This window comes from Perognathus longimembris, chromosome 10 (genome assembly GCF_023159225.1).
Source record: "Perognathus longimembris pacificus isolate PPM17 chromosome 10, ASM2315922v1, whole genome shotgun sequence".
Classification (NCBI taxonomy): Eukaryota; Metazoa; Chordata; class Mammalia; order Rodentia; family Heteromyidae; genus Perognathus; species Perognathus longimembris.
In genome coordinates this window covers 32,837,432-32,857,499 of record NC_063170.1, presented here as the reverse complement: position 1 = coordinate 32,857,499, position 20,068 = coordinate 32,837,432, and the positions used below count along the sequence as shown (strand labels likewise).

Below are 20,068 nucleotides of genomic sequence, written 5' to 3'. Positions count from 1 at the left end.
CAGTACTGGGGCTTAGACTCAGGGCCTTTCTCTCTCAGCTTTTTCACTCAGTGTTGGCACTTTACCACTTGAGTCACACCTGCACTCAGGCTTTTTGTTAGTTAGTTATGAGTCTTATGGATCTGTCTGCACAGGACGTCTTTGAACCTGGACCCACAGATCTCAGCCTCTTGAATAACTAGGAATTATCCCCTAGTGCTGGGCTTCATGTTGATCATTTTTTTATCACTTGGGCTAATGCATTTATGGTCATACTTGTGTTTGAACTCAGGGCTTGCTAAGCAGGCACTCTTAACACTAAGCATGGGTCCAGCTTTTTTCTGACTATTTTTGAGATGAGTGAGTCTAAGTCTTTCTTCCTGCCTGGACAATGATCCATCTATATGGGCTTCCTGTTATAGCTGGGATGACATATGCTCACCATCACACCCTTTCCACTGCAATGGAGTCTCACTACCATGTCTGCCTGAACTGAACTAAAATGGGGATCTTGCCAGTTTCAGTCTCCCAGGCTGCTATGATAAGCACATGCCACTGCACCCAGCTGAGAGGAATTCTTTTTTCCTGGTATTAGTACTGGGGCTTAAACTCAGGGCCTCCTGCTCCTGCTTAGCTTTATCACTCAACGAGGGCACTTTACCACTTGAGCCATACTTACTTTTTGGTTTACTGGAGAAAAGAGTCTTAAGAGATTTGTCTGGCTGAGCTGGCTTTGAAGTAGGATCCTCAAATATCTGCCTCCTGAATAACCAGGATTACAGACATGAGCCAGCAGTGCTCAGTGAATGATGATGATTATTATTATTTTGCTGGTCCTGGGGCTTGAACTCAGGCCTTGGACACTGTCCCTGAGCCTCCTTGTGCTCAAAGCTAGCACTCAACCACGTGAGCCACAGCACTACTTCTGGCTTTTTTTTGAGTAGTTTATTGGCGATAAGAGTCTCATGGGGCCTTTTCTGCCGGGGCTGGCTTTGAACCACAATCCTCAGACTCAGCCTCTGAGTAGTTAGGATTACAGGCAAAGCCACTGGCACCAGCTGAATTATGTTTTAAATGAGGCTATTCTTAAACCCACAGGATTTCTGTAATGGAAAAATAGGAAAGAGGAAAGTTTCAAGAATTTTTGCTTGAGGGCTGCAGCATAGCTCAAGTGGTAGAGTGACTACCTAAGGAAGTTCAGGGGCCTAAGTACAAACCACAGTACTGGCAAAAAAAAAAAGATAATATTTGCTTCAGCTACAAGGGCATCATACAACATCAAACAAAAAAGACAGAGTAATGTGAAACCACAAAGCTTTTTATGCATTTACAGATGTACACAGATATCTAATGTAATAATAACTGAATAACTCGTCAAGGTTAATGAATCACCCTCTAGGTTTCATAAACCAACAAAACTATTACAGAAGGTATAAAAATTACCAACCTAGCTCTTTCCGCCACTGGGCTCTTTTTGCTTCCAACAAACTTTTATCACGTTCTCTTTCCCCCAGAGTACTAAATATGTCAGCTGGTTGCCATTTATTCTTTCTAAGGTAAAACACACACACACAAAAGGAAACAGAAACTGTAACACTATATATTTTATATAGCAAATTCCATAAATGTTAATAAGCTTTTAAGAAGCAAGATCTTTAAAGTATTTCACATATAGCAAAACCATATTCCCAAGATGATCCCAGAAATACCAGTATGAGGTTACATACATGACAGTTTTCTGCTCATATTGTTCTGATGCCTCCTGATTTTTATTCAAGAGAGATTCATTGTCATCTAGTATGGATGAAACAGTCTTATTTTTTGGTAGTAAGCCCATGATGTTCTCATCCTCTGGCTCATTTTGAAATTTCTTAAAATGGAGACTATCCTGACCTAGGAGGAAATAATGTGTATTTTTAAATTAACACTAAATTACATTATTAAAATTCCTTATCCTGTCATATTTCTATACAGCTTAAAGAAGTCTTATATATTAACTATAACAATAATCCTTGATGTGAGTTTCTGTCCAAAAAAGAGGCTGCTCATGGCCAGAGCCACACAACTTCTTGTATCAATAAGAAAACAAACAACACCAGAACACTTTTTACTCTTGCTAAGCATACTTTCACAAATTATATGATAATATAAGTCACAACCGAAAGAGAATAAACCTAAACGCTCATTACCTTGATTGTATTCTTTTTAAAAATCTACCAGTGAAATCAGAGAAAAACTTTTCCCCGTGTGGGTACTATGCCCCCATCTTAAATCCTTGTTATTCAGAAGGTTGAGATCCAAGGATTATGGTTTGAAGCCAGCTGGGACAGGAAAGGCCATGAGACTCTCATCTCCAATTAACCACCTAGAAACTGGAAGTAGAAGGTTCAAAGTGGTAGAGTGCTAGCCTTGAGGGAAGGAAAAAAAAGCTCAGGGACAACACTCAGGCCCTGAGTTCAAGGCTATGACAAAAATACCTTTTCCATGAACTCTATGGCCTGCCTACTTACAATAGCTACATCAAATGTTCTGTAAAAGGCTCATGCTAGCACCATAACTTTTCTAGCTTCTTCTCAAAAAGAGAAACCATAGCTAATATAACATCTTCCTATCATGTGAGTGGATAAAATGTGCTTTAACTGTTAATATTCTTTCTCATGTCAAGTTATTTTTTGTTGAGCTAGTAATCTACACTGAAAGACAAAAATCAATATCCATTATTTTAACATAGAAAAGTATCAATTAAAATAGGGAAAATTATTCCACTGTCAACTGTCAAGCTCGCTAGGGAAGCCTAAGGAGACTGACGATTTTATTTTTTCTGCTATAAAAATTCTATATTTCAGCTGGGGATATGGCTTAGTGGCAAGAGTGCTTGCCTCGTACACATGAAGCCCTGGGTTCAAATCCCCAGCACCACATATACAGAAAATGGCCAGAAGTGGTGCTGTTGCTCAAGTGGCAGAGTACTAGCCTTGATCAAAAAGAAGCCCAGTGCTCAGGCCCTGAGTCCAAGGCCCAGGACTGGTGCCACTGCCCCCCCCCCAATTTTTTTTTGATATTTCTCTTTTTTTAATGATTATTATTTTCTTTCTCTCTGAAGTGACCCCTCTTCTGAAACACTTACAGTTTTATATATGTGTATATATAAACACACATACTATATATATTTCCCCTTCTTTCATATTTACAATTCCTTAGATCAGAGATGAAATTAGAAGGATTTTAAATATCAGACAGAGCCCTGACATTGTGTAACAGAAAGTATGTAACACACTACAACTTACATAAGTGTATTTGACATTGGCTAAAGGATTAAAAGCAGATCTTAGCATGAATTGAAGGCAGAACATGTACAAGTACAGGGAGCAATGTCTATCAGCAAGTGAAGTGAAATCTCCTTAAGCAATTGAAGGGAAATCTCCTTAATTTTCATTTGCAATACTATTTAAAAAAAACCACTGTTTTATATAATTACCTTAAATGTTAAGTAAAGTCTCCTAATTTCTAAAATATGTACAATTTTCTGTATTAACATCTTTGTGTGGGGGGTGTGCTAGTTCTGAGGCTTGAACTCAGGGCCTGGGTGCTGTCCTTCAGCTTCTTTTGTTCAAGGCTAGCAGAATACTCCTTGAGCCACAGTGCCACTTCTGGCTTTTTCTGAGTAGTTTAGTGGAGATAAGAGCCTCACAGACTTTCCTACCCTGGTTAGCTTTGAACTATGATCATTAGATCTCAGCTTCCTGAATAAATTACAGGTGTGAGTCACCAGCACCCCATTTGCATTAATGTATTTAATAGAGTACACAGAGACTAGTTTTCTTAAGGATAAGAATATTTTGAGCACTAATCTAAAATATGGCATAACTATAAAAGAAATTTTAGGTAACAGAACAAGTTCTCTAAAATGATACTTTTAAAGACGTTAAATTGAAATTTATGAGGCAGTTACATAAAAACCAATCAATCAAAAATTCTAAAGTACATACTGAAACAATATTCAACAAAACAAAAAAAATCTTACTTTTTTTCTCATTGTTTTCGTTGTTAGTCAGAGAAACAGATCCATTTCCTTGGTTTATAGTCATCAAAATCTGTTGTAATTGGTCTTGTGTTAGACACACCACACTGCTATTCATGTTTTCAGTTATGTTGTGTTTTTTGTGAGGCTTCTCTCTAATTACTAAACCTGGATTTATGGTGTTTCTAGTCTTCTGTATATTAGGGGCTACAGATGATACTTCTGTTTCTGTATGAAGACAGTCTTTATCTGCATACTGCTTATAAAAATCCTTAGTGGGTGAAAGTGTCATTCTATTTTTTTCACTTTTTAACTGTGAAGTTTCTGAACCAACTGTCTTCCTTTGCAAAAGTTTTTCACTTGCAATATAAGTATGTTGTGTTGACTTTAGAATGTGTCCAGCGTGCTTTGCTCCTAAAGGACATTTTGTAATCTTGCTCTTATTTCCCATCTGTTAAAAACAAAAACAAAAACAGAAGTGTTTATTCTTTTCATGTACTGCTATTCATGGAAAAATCAACTGGGTTTTTTGTTGTTGTTGTTGTTGTTGTTTGAAACAGGGTCTGATTATGTAGCCCAGGCTGGCCTAGAACTCACAATACTTTTATCTCAGCCTCCAGAGTGCTGGAATTAAGACATGTACCACCATGCTAACAATTTTCTCTCCCATAGTGACACCATATCCTGACCGTGTCCCTACAGCTGTAGCTTCTCCATAATCTCAATTTCAAGCACTGAACATCTATTTTTTTCCATCTTCTATTGTTTCCAACTCACTTCCTTCCATATCCCAATTCTGACCATCTTCATTTGTGTCTGTTGATCCTACATTCCTCTGGCTCTCATTTCCCTTCTTAACAATCTTAAGCCTCATTTTCCATACTGTGCCCTGTTCTCTGTCAGGCATACTTAGCAAATCCCAACTCTGGAAAATATGACTTTACAAGTCTATAACTTCACCCACAGAGAAAAATACCCATGCTAACTGGTTTCACTTGAACTTATAACCAAGAACATCAAATGAGCTCTAAATGCTACAAATGAGCTCTAAATGCTACATGTATTTCCTAAGTCCAATTACTTCCTTATTCTTTAATAATTATTTAACCTTCTTTTTCCCAAAACCCTTAACAATTTTTCTCTCCTTCCTCCTCTGAGCTGGAGACTTTAACATTAATACCCGCAGAAGCCACCTGCCCTCATTACTACTCACACAGTGCTTCTCTTAAGGATCTCTAGCATTTCTTCGCTTTCCCCAGAATCAAATTCTTTTACCAGTTGATGACAACTGTTTCCACACAAACATGCTATTATTTTAGTATCTTAAAAAATTCTTGATTTCATTTTGTCTTTCCATCACCTAAACGCCCATTTTAACTAGGCTTACACCCCAAACTGCTCAGTTGCTAACAATTTCTACTTTACTAAATCTAGTAGGCAAATTCTCAAATCTTCATTTTATTGACCCAGAGCAACATCTGACACAGCTGATTACTCTTCCCCGCTTGAAACACATCTTCTCAGTTACTCAGGCCAAAAGTTTTGCAGTTATACTGGACTCCTTTCTTATATACATTTACTTTGTCATCAAACACTGTTTAGCAGTATCTTTAAAATATATCCTGAATCTTACCACCCCAAACATCTCTCATTACTCCTCTATTTCAACATACTGAGCTCTCACCTGAATTACTACAAAAAGTTCTAACTGGTATGGCTGTTTCTACTCTTGCTTGCCAGTTTATTTTCAATATGGAAGCCACAGTGATTACCATACTACATAAGCCGGATTATGTTCTACCTTCAAAAGCCTCTAATAGTTTGTACCTTACTTGGAGACAAAGTTGAACTTATTTTGGTACCCTGTGTCTTGTATATATGCCTATCTGATTTGGGGAAGGGGAATAACAAAATGGTGAGACAAAAGGTGAACCAATGCAATGGTAATACTCACAAGATACTACACTGCAGATGAGCTTTACAAGTTGGGAGGGGAGAGTTGGGGAGAAGGGAGAGAAAGACAAGAGAGGGGGTGACAATGTTCCACAAGAAATGTACTTGTTGCCTTACTTATGTAACTGTAACCCCTCAGTACAACACTTTTACAATAAAATTAAAATTTAAAAGGTGATGAATGGGGAAAGTTGAACTCATGGTGATCTAAAAAGCCCTGAGGCTGGGGATATGGCCTAGTGGTAGAGTGCTTGCCTCGTATACATGAAGCCCTGGGTTTGATTCCTCAGCACCATATATATAGAAAAGGCCAGAAGTGGTGCTGTGGCTCAAGTGGTAGAGTGCTAGCGTTGAGCAAAAAGAAGCTAAGAACAATGCTCAGGCCCTGAGTTCAAGCCCCAGGACTGGCAAAGAAAGAAAAAAAAAGCCCTATTGATCTTTATCTCTTTCTCCCTGCCACTCTGCCTCTTCATCTGTTCACATATAACTTCATTTTTCTATCAGCTTCCAGTACTTGAGTTTTTGACTTTGTTTTTTTTAAACTCGACATGGACTTAGCACTAGTCAATCCCTACTCCTAAGATTTTATTTATTTTTTAGTTGGTCATAGGGCTTGAACTCTGGGTCTGGGAGTTGTTCCTGAGCTCTTCACCTCAAGGCTAGCACTCTACCACTTGAGCCACAGTGCCACTTCTGGTTTTCTGGTGATTAATTGGAGGTAAGAGTCTCATGGATTTTCCTGCCTGGGCTGGCTTTGAACCGTGTTCCTCAGATCTCAGCCTCCTGAGTAGTTAGGATTACAGGCAGGAGCCACCGGTGCCCAGCTTCTCCAGATTTTATACAGGTCATTCCTTTACCTCTTTCCAACTGCTCAAGTATCTCACACTCAGTGGGGGCTAATGTAACCGCTTGTTCTATATAGTTTCCTGCCTTGTCTAGCAACCTGTCTCTGGTGCTGCTAAGCCCTTAAAGTGGCCACACTTCTTCCCTTTCGTGTCTCTTGTCAGCTCCTCAGCATCTATTTAGCTTAGTGCCTGCACCACACCTTCCTAATATAAACTCCACAGGGCAGATTGTCTCTTTGTTCACTCTAGACCTGTCCTCAGTACCCACTACATGGGAGATACTCAGCTCTTTATCTCTTGCTCTCAAAGTAGCTCCCTTTTCTACAATATTTCCTTTCTATGGCGATATTGTTCTAATCTCAGGCTAGTAACCATGGAGTCATCTTAGATCTTTATCCTTAAAGATCCTCATTAGCTTAATAGGAAATATCAATTGTATCTTTCTCATCTTCACATAAGCACAAGCCTAAATTTGGGTTTTAGTGACCACTACTATAGTTTACCTATTACCTTTGTCCTCCATTAAATCCACTGTACATTTTTGTAAACTCAACTAAAACAACTCAATCATCACTCAATTAATTTAACTTAATATTAACTGTTGCTTTTAGGGTACTCGCCCTATCATAAAAGTGTTGAGGATATAAATGATTAAACAAGGGAAGGTGGAGAGAGCAAAAGGGAAGAGGAAGAGGGTAGGATAGAGAACTTGACTGAGAACAGCCCTAGGTTTAATCTCCAGCACTCTTTGCCCCGCCTCCCATCCCAAAAGGTTAAGACAAGACCCCTGGGGTCAAAGAGTAGAGTATATGCCCTACACATATTCATCTGGTTTATCATTTCCAAATTTCCTTCCTTCAAGAAACTCTAATATATAACCAACTAGTCAATCATAATTAATCCTACTTTCTACAACAAACCCAAAGCATCAGCTCTTTATTATCTTCTTCTCTTTACCCTGTTTAATCTTGGCTTTAAGTCTGTTGTTTAGTTACTAGAGCTTGGGTCTCTTGGTCTCACTCAGCATTTTCACACATGGCTGGCACTCTACTGCTTGTGCCACGCACCAGTCCTTTCTCTCTCTCTCTCTCTCTCGGTTCTTTTTTGTTTTTCAGTTGTTGCCTACACTAGCTTTGAATCTGATTCTCAGATCTCAACCTCCTGAGTAGCTAGGATTATAAGAATGAACCACTAGCACCTTGTTGGTTTTAGCTTTCTGATAATATGAAAATCTCAATCTAAAATATCTTTTTAGGGATGGGAATGTGGCTTAGTGGTAGAGTGCTTGCCTAGCATGCATGAAGCCCTGGGTTCGAGTCCTTAGCACCACATAAACAGATAAGGCTGGAAGTGGCGCTGTGGCTCAAGTGGTAGAGTGCTAGCCTTGAGTAAAAAGAAGCCAGGGACAGTGCTCAAGCCATGGATTCAAGCCCCAGGACTGAAAAAAAAAAAAAAAAAAAGGATAGATAGGTCTTTTTACTCTTTCATGCCTGCAACTAGTTTTATGTAACTACTTGTCCAAACGAGGGTTGACAAATCATACCTGCTATGAATTAGACCATATGAGATGAACAATAGGCAGTTTTCCCATCTAAAGGAGACTATCTGTACTCAAAGCCACCACCTTATACTGAACATAGCCTAGTTGTCAAAACAGGAGCATAGCCTAGTTAAGATCATTCATATTTCAAGAAAAAAAATTAAAAGCTACACTTTACATGAAATTTTCCAATTTTTAAACACTAGTCACTCTAGATTTTTTTTTTGGGGGGGGGGCAGTCCTGGGCTTGGACTCAGGGCCTGAGCACTGTCCCTGGCTTCTTTTTGCTCAAGGCTAGCACTCTGCCACTTGAGCCACAGCGCCACTTCTGGCCATTTTCTATATATGTGTGGTGCTGGGGAATCGAACCCAGGGCTTCATGTATATGAGGCAAGCACTCTTGCCACTAGGCCATATTCTCAGCCCCATTCTAGATTTTTTTAAATCACATTCTGGATCAAGCAAATTATCAGCAGGTAAATAGTACTTAAAAGATGCTTTTGGCCTGGAACCATTTACCCCTAACAAGGATTCAAAACTGATGGGGAGTAGAATAAAAGTCAGGCATCCTAGACCTCTCCATTTTGTCTCTAGTCCTTTGTCTTCAGCCATTCTCTTCTGAACTACCTGTGAACACATCTATGACATGAAACTGGTTTTTGGGAGGGGCCTTTTTTTTTAACCAGTCCTGGGACTAGAACTCTGGGCCTGGGTGCTGTCCCTGAGCCTCTTTGTGCTCAAGGCTAGTGCTCTACCACTTAAATGTAGATGAGTCTCACAGACTTTCTTCCTGGCTTTGAACAACGATCCTCAGATCTCAGCCTCCTCAGTAGCTAGGATTACAGGCGTGAGCCACCGGCACCCAGCTATGGAATTGTTTTAAACTACACACAGTTCTATACCTAAGGCAAATGTATATATCCCCTAAGATGTACATCCCACAGATGGCTGACAATGTACTGAAATACTGTGTTTCCTACGGTTCCTTCATCATGTCTCTTTTCTTTGGTCCAGAGATGAAGGGAAGGTGGAGTGAGAAAAATGGAAGAGGAAGAGGGTAGGGTAGAGAACTTGCTTGAGACCAGAATTCAGTACTTGATATTTTTGCTCATTGGCTAAGTGCTCTACCAACTGAGCCATGCCTCTAGTCTCCTCCATTTTTAGCCATGTCTCTTTATTTGGCATATAGGGACAAGTGGTCATGCCTAGTCTGATTGGGAACCTGGAGCCAGGCTTTCCACCCAACAGCCAGTTTCAAGTAGCCTGCACATGCTTAAGCATCTGGATTCTATCACCTCAGTTAGTCTCCAACCACTGCCACCTATACCAAATATGCCTTTCCTTTGACATATATGGCCTTTTCTGGGTAATAATTGGGCATTTCAGTTTTCTAAGCAATTTATCTGCTCGATTTCAATGCATTCCCTTAACATATTGGGAAAGCTTTTCATTGTCTGCTATCTTCATTCCTTGAGCTACTAGCTAAGTAAGTTCAGTAGTGTATCAAACTCTCCCTCAATTGTTGCAGTTGGCAATTAACCAGTTTTGCTGTTCAATATGTCCTAAAAACATAAACTGGATCATACCTACTTGCTTGTTAAAAATCCTTTTATGGCTCCCTACAAGTAAATTAGTTCAGTCTTTGAGGATACACTGAAATTCTTCACATCATCACTTCCCTGAGCTTTATTTCCACATCACCCAGAAGTACACACTATTCCCCACATTCAGCTTATATTTTATGATTCCATGTTCTGCTTACTACTTTCTCTAATCTTATAATTCCCAACTTCTTTAAGTATCTTCTTCATCTTTTAAATGCTAACTAAAAGTTCACCACATTTATGAAGCATTTACTAGGTGTCTCCAAACCAGAATGAGCTGCTTTTTCCAATGTTCTCTTTTTAATAACTCTGTACAGTACTTGCTTTTTTCTACTTATGTTATAGTTATTTAACTGACCAATGGTAACTCTCCTTGTAGAAAGCAAAGACTTTCTGCTTATGTTTTGTTTTCTCTGAAAAACAAGTAAAGACAAAATGGAATCTCATGTTCATACTAGGCTTTTACAATGACCGTAAGTACTTATTAGTTTACCAACTGGACTTCTAATTTCACTAGAATTTGCCACATACAGATTGCTCTATAAACATTTATCAAATAATTAAAGGCAATAATCTGGCATGTGATCAATTTCAAAGACTTTACAGCTTAAAACTAGAGGAACAATGAAGGAAGGCCATAAAAATTGATGAACTATCATATCAAGATTTACTAACAGCTGGGCACCAGTAGCTCATGCCTATAATTGTAGCTACTCAGGAGGCTGAAATTTAAGGATTATGGTTCCAAGTTTGCCTGAACAAGAAAGTCCATGAGACTTTTATCTGCCATTAATTACCAAAAACCCAGAAGAGGAACAGTGAGTGGCTCAAGTAATAGAATGCTAGCCTTAAGCAAAAAGCTTACAGATAGCACCTAGACCTTGAGTTCAAGCTGCATGAGTTTTACATTATTTGCTATTCTGAATCATGTGATAAAAACTGTTTACCTGTTTCCTACCAAGAACTTGCACGTAAGGACCACCCCCCCCACACACACACAGAGCAATTATGTTCAGGTGACTGAACAATGAAAAGCAACCTGCCCCAAAACTGAGTGAGATTCATTTTAACTGACTGAATAAGGTCTTTTTGTCATAAAACTCTTTCGTGGAACGTGTTTTAAATGTTTCTCTTTTGCCGAGTTTGAATTCTACCAATATTTTTAATACTACAATGCAAAGTATTTTATTCTAACTTCACAATTTATATGGGTCCAAGCTCTGCAGAGAAACCAAAGAATTTCAAATGTAAAATGTGCTTCTTAGCACTAACATATACTTCCTTTAGAATATCACAATTTGCATATGTAGAAATATTCATGAAAGGAGAATACAGTCTGCCTTCTCTGAGGGCCATGAAATCACTTCTTCATTGGCCCAAGTTGGGTGGTCATGAAATTCTACAGTGCTATAATTCTGCATCGCCTAAGATGGACATAGGACATTATTGTGTCTGGAAAGCAAACCTTTACATGCTGTCACTAGTTTCAGATTTTTGCATATCATTAAATAAGCCTTAAACCTCCCTAATTATTAAAGTTCATATTTTAATATATGTCCAACTGGGCACAGGTGGCTCACTCTGTAATTCTAGCTACTCAGGAGCCTTGAGAGATGAGGATCTCACTTTGAAGCCAATCCTGGCAAGAAAGTCCTGAGACCTTTAACCACCAGAAATGTAGATTTGGATTTGTGATTCAGGTGGTAGCATGTCAGGCTTGAGTGAAAAAGCTAAGGGGGCACTGCTTAAATCCTGAGTTCAAGCCCTAGTAGTGGCACACACAGAAAAAAAATTACTATATGTTCAAGAAGAAAACTGGTCAAAGAACCTTCTGAGTCTGACTTGGTTGCTTGTGAACCTTAAAATCACTCTCATAAATTCAGTTTCATCACCTACATTTGTAAAACACAAAGATCTTTTAAAATGGATTGTCTATTGCCACTTAAAATGGAGCTTAAATATTATACACCGAGGTTTCAAAGTAAAGAATTTTAACTTTTCTTCCCCGTGGTTTTACCCCTGGTATCACTGTAACTGATTTTAGTATCCTGGGTATTGTATATACATGTATTGGAACTAGGGAAGGGAAGGGAAATATCAAAATGGAGAGACAAAGGATAAAAGACAAACCAATGCGACAGCAATATTTACAAAACTATACGCTGTAAACCAACTGTACAACTCATGGGGAGGAAGAGAAATGGGGAGGGGGGAGGCAGGGGGAAATAAGGGAGGAGGCAACAAGTTGGATAAGAAATGTACATACTAGGGCTGGGATGTAGCTCAGTGGCAAAGCACTTGCCTAGCAAGTGCAATGTCCTGGGTTCGATCCTCAGTACCAAAAAAGAAAAGACCAAAAAAAGTATACACTACTTTACATATGAAACTGTAACCCCTCGGTATATCACTTTGACAATAAAGAAATAAATTGTTTTAAAGAATTTTAACTTACATTTCATTTTAGAAAAATGTAATTGATAATTACCGTAAGGCAGATTTCATCCTAAAACAGTTATAAGGTTCTAGCACATTGCTTAAAAACAAACAAAAAACAACTACTGGTGTTCTAGGCCAACTATCAGTGGCTCACGCCTATAATCCTAGCTACTCAGGAGTCTGAGTTCTGAGGATTGCAGTTCAAAGCCTGACTAGGCAGAAAAGTTCATGAGACACTCATCTCCAATGAACTATTCAGAAAAAGCTGGAAGTGCTGCTGTGCTTGAGTGGTTCATTGCTAGCCTTGAGCAAAAAGCTGAGAGACAGAGACCAGCTCAGAATTTGAGCCTCAGGACCAGAAAAAAAAATTAAATTCCACTTTTAAGTCAATATAATACCAGTGCAATCTTCCCCCAGTTTTTAACTCCAAGAATAGTGTAAATTCCTTTAAAACTATTATATCCATTCTATTTAAATAAAGTTTAAAAGAAACCTAGTTTAACATAGTGGCCAAAAACATTAAAATATTAATACTCAAAGTTTTCTTTTCTTTCTTTTTTTTTTTTTTGAGACAAGGTCCAACTATGTTGCTGAGGCTGGTCTTGAACTCCTAATCTCAGGTAATTCTCCTGTCTTAGCCTTCTAAGCAGCTAGGACTACAAGAAAAGCCATCAAAACTGACAACTTTTTTTTTTTCTAAATTTAAGTAGCTGTACAAAGAGGTTACCATTCAGTGATGTTTATAGGTACAATACATCTTAATATCTCCCCTTTCATCTTTCTCCCTTTTCCCTCCCAACCTCTGTCCTCCCTTCAATTTTCATAGTTTCATAGGATATGCACTGAACATTATGACTGCATTCCACCTTTCAAATTTTTGAATGTTTCACATTTCAACTAATTTTTGAGACTGTCTTATGTTAGTTTTAGAAGCTGCTATTTATTCCTAGTCATTAGTATATAATAACCTAAGAAAATTGTAACCTCACTTATGAAAAATACATCACTGACCTTTTAGCTCAAATGTGTTTTCCTAATTGCACACTAGAGGACAGGCATTTGACAAGTGAAATCAATGACTACTGTCAACCATTATTTTATTCATGCCCCAAAAGCCAAAACTGAAAGCCAACGGACTCTGGTCTACTAGACTATTCAAGGTACAAAATGCCCGTGCAAAGCTAACATCACCTCATTGCGTTTTACAGCACACAAACCACTTTCATACACATTAGCTAACTTAATGTTAACTGGACTGTCTGAGGTGAAAACTAAGATGACCATTTTTCAGATGAAACAGTATCTCAGGCAAGTTCACTGAGCTGTCTGATATTTCATGGACAGTAGACTATTGTCTCATGCATCTCTCCACCTTTAAGAAGGTCAATAACTGTTGGTCCCACCTGCAATTCCAGCACGTGGGATACTGAGACAGGAAGAGAGAGTTCAAGGAAAGCCTGGGCTACATAGAGAGACTTGTCAAAAACAAAAACAAAAAACAACCACAAGAGGAAGCGGAGGAGGAGGAAGAGGATCAATAACTGACTGAAAATATTTGCTAATGTTTTCTCCTTTCTGGCTGACCTAAAGAAGGAAGCTTCTAGAATATACATACTTTATGGACATAATGCTTCCCTCTGCTGAAAGCCCCCCTTTCTAAGTCACCCTTGGATCTCAAGTCTTGATTCTCCTTTCCTGACAACCCCAAACATGACAACAGGGACCTTCTTTCTCAGCCTCTTCCTCATGAAGTTCTCTAACCGGTGTCATGGTTGGCCATGAAGACTCTTGAGTTACAAGCCTACACTAAAGCTTATGCCTTCAGTCCAAGTGCTGAAAGCCCAGTAGTCCTGGAATCACCCAGGTGCTTTGTGATAACAGACCAAAGAAAACCAAAGGGCAAATGTCTCCCATGCTTCTGGTTTACCCATGGACATATGGAAATTTTTTTTCTTGTTCTGATTCTACCTGGATATTCGCTATTTGAAATAAAATTTGGGAATTGTTGTTGGTAAAAAAAAGTTGCTACTGGGGCTGGGGATGTGGCCTAGTGGCAAGAGCGCTTGCCTCATATACATGAGGCCCTGGGTTCGATTCCCCAGCACCACATATATGGAAAAACGGCCAGAAGTGGTGCTGTGGCTCAGGTGGCAGAGTGCTAGTCTTGAGCGGGAAGAAGCCAGGGACAGTGCTCAGGCCCTGAGTCCAAGCCCCAGGACTGGCCAAAAAAAAAAAAAAAAAAGTTGCTACTTAATAACATTATCAAATCAAAATACATTACCAAAATATTATGTTAATGTTATATTATGTTACTGGAGTCTAAATTCAGGGCCTCATTTTTGCTACTATTATTACTACTACTACATACAGCTACAGTATTACAACACTTAGGAGATCAAAAATTCTAATATTAGATATTAAAGGGGAGAGAAATATATGGAGAGAAATCATTTTTATATGTAGCTTTTGGAATTACTTTGATAGCCACCTTCTTATCAAATGGTTAATCTTCTGGGTACTCAAGCAAGTCTTCTAACTTGATTAAACTTACACTAAATGAAAAACTATCAAGGGCTCAGAATAAAGGAAAATTTGTCATCCAAATAGAATTCTATCCACAAAGAAAGTCATTGAGATACTGAACAGTGAAGAAAAACTAGATTATTGTGAATTACAAAAAACAGAAAAAGATGATGAAATATTCTTAATGAAAAAGATGGAAAAAGAAATCGGCGGGGGAAGGGAGGAGAGGGTGAGGGAAGAGGTAACAAGTTGGCTAAGAAATATACGCACTGCCTGTAACTCTCTGTACATCACTTTGACAATAATGAAATGAAAAAAAATCAAGAGAAAGTAGCAATATACACAAAAACTAGTGATCATGAATGGTGACGCATGGCTACAACCCTAGAGGCAGATACGAGAGGATGTAGAGTTCAGGCCCAGCCTAACTGTTTGGCAAGACCCTATCTATCTCCAAAGCTCAAGGGCTGAGGATATAGCTCCAGTGGTAGAGGGCTTGCCTACTATATGTAAGGACCTGGAATGGATCCCCAACACTGTGAAAATAAAGTGGTAATATGTTTTCTAGAAAAAGGGCACAATACATTCCTAAAGGAAAATCATCAATTAAATTCAATGTAATTTTTTGTTTGCTTGTTTTGGTGCCAGACCTGGGACTCTGGGCTTCTTTTGGTCAAGGCTAGTGCTCTACCACTTGAGCCACAGCTCCACTTTCAGCTTCATGGACTTTCCTGCCTGGGCTGGCTTTGAGCCATACCTTAGATCTCAGCCTCCTAAGTAGCAGGATTACAGGCATGGGCCACTGGTACCAGGCTCTCAGTGTAATCTTTTAAAGGAGAAAGATGAATGTTTGTAAGAACTATGCAACAAAAAAAAGCAGGAAAGTCATTATTTAGTAAGTTTAAAAAAATGAAGAATTGTGATCCATATTTTCTTTTAGGTGTAAGCAAGTGGAACCCAGTATAAAAAAAGACCTAGGTCTGAATAACTATTTTTAACGTTTCATGCACTAGTTATCATATTTAATTCAAAAATAAAATTAGGCAGTCCCTCTGTTATATTTGCCACATTTTAAGTGATAAATCTCCATATGACTAAGTGGCTACTATACTGGACAGTACTGATTTTAGAACTGTTCCATTTTTACAGAAAACTATTGAACAGCACTGATGTAGAGAAAAGGGTTCTTTTGTGCTTTCTAAAAGATGTTATTTCTGTGAAAAGTCCAGCTTGAAAAAAGGTAAGAGTAACTCTAGCATCCTTCCAAACCCCAAAGAGCAAAGACATTCCCCAAGAATTACTTTCAAGCCGCTGAAAAGTGCAATTTATGTTTGAAAACAAGTCAGGTCAAAGTCATATGGCTTACCTTCACAGAAATTTTTGATTTATGTTCTACGAAAGAAAACAAAAATTACTAAACTATCAACCAAAAAGCATAGTAGGGCAGTAACATAAGAGAAAATTTTAATTAGTATTAAAAATGTTAAGATAAAAAACATTAACCTCAAAAGCATTAACTAGGAATCCTGCTTGCATGTTCCAAATTTTACAATGTGATTCAAGTATTTCTTTCAGCCATTGTCCCCAGGTAAAACTATAAACAGAGGGCAGGGCTCAAGACAAATAGTGTGGAAAACTATCAAAGTACATGGAGTTTCCAAACTAATATTTAAAAATGACATTATCAACCACTATAATTTTCTCAAACAAAATATTCTTTAGATGCAAAGAACCTAATTACCTAAAATACCTGCATTTTTATTAGGTAGTACTAGAATACTTGCTATATGCAAACATTGAGAACCAATAAATATTATACATGAAATCTATCAGAATACTAAATTTTATTCATCTGAATATTGACAGCAGAAAGCACTGATGTCTTTTGACCTTGCTTGGCTAAAATGAATTTGAAGACGTGGAGAAAATAGCTTTTTCAAAGTATTTAAATAACCCTTTATTTCAAGTAACAATATTGCTAAATATCATAAATTCTATGTAGGAATTTTGAAGTTAACAGTTTAGATTTCCAGTAACAGCATACCATATGGAGACAATATTATCCTGGGTTTTCCATGCAGCAGTTCAGTTTCCAACTTTAAACCATCTCTGCAATATAAAAGAAGGTGTGTCATTATTTTAAAAAAGCAATGTTTTAAATGGCCTGAACCTTGAAAGTATATCTAGTCCTTGAAAATATCGGAATATTATACACCTCAGAATAGCCTTTTAATTTAAAATGTTTTTCAATCCACAAGAAAAAAAGCTACAGGGAGAAAATTTTTCTTTAAAACATTTCAATAATCCAAGCATCAGTCATCTTAAAAATGCAATCTGATTTTTATAGTTCGTAAGCAATAAATCAATCCTATTGTCATACTATCTGGTTTATTTGGAGGGGTAGGGTGGAGGGGTTGTGGAGCTTAAACTGAATCCCTGGGCACTGTCCCTGAGCTTTTTCACACATGGCTAGCATACCACTGAGCCATAGCTCCACTTCGGTTTTCTAGTGGTTAACTGGAAATAAGAGTCTTAAGGACTTTCCAGCCTGGGCTGGCTTTGAACTTTGATCCTCTAGATCTCAGCCTCCTGAGTAGGTAGGATTACAGGTGGCTTCATACTATCCTTTAACTTTCGGTCTAGACTGAAAATAAAATAATGCTGTTACTAAAACTCCTCCATTAGGTAATAGAACAAGGCTGACCTAGCTAACATTTATTGGATTCACAATGATCCCATTTGATTAACAGTGTGTGGGATCCTAAAAACTAGTTAATAATGTCACAAAGGTTAGTTACTTCTTGAGTATAGAGCTCCACTTTTAAGAAACATTTTGAATAATACATATTCACATTTAGTGACTCTTTTGCTACTATAATGACAATATACACTTTGGCTACTATGATGGATCCAATGCCAAAAGTATGAGCATAAAAAATGGTACATACTACAAACAACACTTGTGCATTTGTTATAATCCTAAACAAAAATTATACTTGAAACAAAAATAGCATTCCACATTGTAAAAAACAAAAAGTGTGCCAACAGTAACAGTAGGACAAAAGTAAGCTGAAAAGAGAAAACAAAATCCAGCATCAAGGGAGAAGGGCTGGGAAAGGTCTGAGTGGAGAAGCGGCCCAGGTAGGAGAAAACGAACTTTACCTCAGTATTTATTTACCACAACCAACTGGGCTGCGAGCAGGTAGCTCACACCTGTAATCCTAGCTATTCAGACGGCTTAGATCCGAATCGCAGTTCAAAGCCGGCCCAAGCAGGAAAGCCTGTGAGACTCTTATCCCCAATTAACAAGCAAAAGGCAGAAGTGACGCTGGCTCGAGTGGTCGTGTGCCATCCATGCGCGGAAAAGCTAAGGGACAACGCCCGGGTCCTGAATTCAAGACCCCAGTATCAGCACAAAAAAAAAAAAAAAAAGAAAAGAAAAGAAAAGTAAAGCAATACAGCGGAAGGAATGAATTACAAGTGTCTCCTCGTGGCAGATCCTATATGTGTTGGTCAAATTTAACCAAAGAAAGAGAGGTCTTGCAGGAAGCCACTCTCAATTCTACCCTTTGCTAGAGCGCAGACCGATTTACTACGAAAACCCGGATTCCAGAACATCGCATTCACTCATCTGCTGAACGTCACGGGTGAGGTCGGGCGCAACGGTTCCCAGGGACAAGGGGCATTTTCTCCCATCAGTAGAGGGAGCACCCTGAGTGCCCGGCACTGCTGACCCCGCCGGGGATGAACGCGGACAGCGCCAAGGTGACTGAGGAGCGGGCCGGCCTCCTCCCCGAGAGGTCGCTGAGCTCGCCACTCCTCGGCCCCTCTCCTCCCGCTAATCAGTGGCGACTAACGTGACAGAAAGCGGCTCCCGACGGCTCCCTGGCGGAGCCGGGAAGAAGGGGCCCGCGGGGTTGGGGAGACCGAGCGCCCTCCCCTGCCGCTCCACTGCTGGAGCTGGGCCCGGCGGCACGGGCACCGAAGGTCCCTCGCGAAAACCCCCAAGCGCCAACCCTGTCTCGCTCGCGACCACCCTCCGCGCCCCACGTACCCCAAATTCATGGCCCGATCACCTATTCTCTCTATGGGCCGTTGTTGTGTACCTCGGTTGCTGGCACCGCTCAACAAGCATTATTCCGATTGGATGGGGCAGAGCAGGCGAGTTAGTTGAGTCGACCAATCAGCGTATAGGATGCTGGTGGGTGGGTTCAGAGACGCTGGGAGTCCTTCGCCCGCCCCGGAAGCGGAAGCATGGTAGAACGGGTAGAGCGGGAAGTTGAGACCTACTGTTGCTTGTTGTAGTTGCGGCATTCAGAGAAACACCTTCCCCCTCGAGTGGAGTTGGTAAAACCGGGAGGACAAAAACTATAAATGCTTTCGTTTACACTCGGTGTACCATATTTTATCTTTGGGAGATTTAGTTAAAAAAAAACACAAAACTTGAAGCACATGGTGTGTGCCCTGCTGTGAGCCTGATACATTGTAGAGATTGAGAAGGTTGGAATGGCATTAATCAAGATGCACTGTACGTGTTAGGTTGAATTAAAAACCCCTTTGTATAACTACTTAAGGATAGATGCTTTAGCAGTCATTACAAATGGCTCAGTAAATGTAGGTGTGTGTGTGTGCCAGGCGTACACCTAAACGTACGTAAACGTACGCTTATGTCTACTACTGAAGAAGGGACGCATATTTCTATGGAGTAGCCCAGTGCCAAGCTGCTGTATAGGCCTTCAGATAACAGCCCCTCCAATTAGGGGAATACGTATCTGAGACATTCTATTCCCAGACCTGCTTAAGGACGAAGGAAATGTTTTAGGGTTGCTTGATTTTTATTTATCTATTTTTTAATTTTTATTTTTTTGCCAGTCCTGGGCTTTGGACTCAGGGCCCTGAGCACTTCTCCCTGGCTTCTTTTTGCCAGAGGCTAGCACTCTGCCACTTGAGCCACAGCGCCCCTACTGGCCATTTTCTATATATGTCCCCTACTGGCTGTTTTCTATATATGTGGTGTTGGGGAATCGAACCCAGGGCTCCATGTATAGGAGGTAAGCACTCTTGCCACTAGGCCATATCCCCAGCCCTCTTGCTTGATCTTGATCTTGATAAGCTTATCAAGAGCACCCTACTTTGGAAATGTTATTTTTAAGTTGTGCCCACTTAT

General features: G+C 39.4%; 1 protein-coding gene and 1 long non-coding RNA gene across 6 annotated transcripts in view; one reads left to right on the top strand and one right to left on the bottom strand.

Annotated features, from left to right (window-relative positions):
* Nucleotides 1–19,055, bottom strand: part of Ccdc66 (coiled-coil domain containing 66) — a 37,338-nt gene extending 18,283 nt beyond the window's left edge. For 3 of the 5 annotated variants that reach the window (XM_048355772.1, XM_048355773.1, XM_048355774.1), the window contains exons 1-6: nt 18,956–19,055; nt 16,946–17,010; nt 16,268–16,293; nt 4,004–4,451; nt 1,707–1,872; nt 1,427–1,530 (exon numbers count right to left, since the gene is read on the bottom strand). In XM_048355772.1, the coding sequence (XP_048211729.1) occupies nt 1,427–1,530; nt 1,707–1,872; nt 4,004–4,451; nt 16,268–16,293; nt 16,946–17,010; nt 18,956–18,966 (820 nt within the window). In that variant the 5' untranslated portion in view covers nt 18,967–19,055. Of the gene's footprint in view, nt 1–1,426; nt 1,531–1,706; nt 1,873–2,168; nt 2,802–4,003; nt 4,452–16,267; nt 16,294–16,945; nt 17,011–18,955 lie in introns of those variants that run through there. The other 2 variants (XM_048355775.1, XM_048355776.1) reach the window with 2 other exon arrangements.
* LOC125358561 lies at nt 8,381–10,673 on the top strand. The gene is made up of 3 exons (XR_007212329.1): nt 8,381–8,543; nt 8,762–9,050; nt 9,782–10,673. It is a non-coding gene; the product is annotated as an uncharacterized LOC125358561 (long non-coding RNA).
* Nucleotides 19,056–20,068: the final 1,013 nt, after the last annotated feature.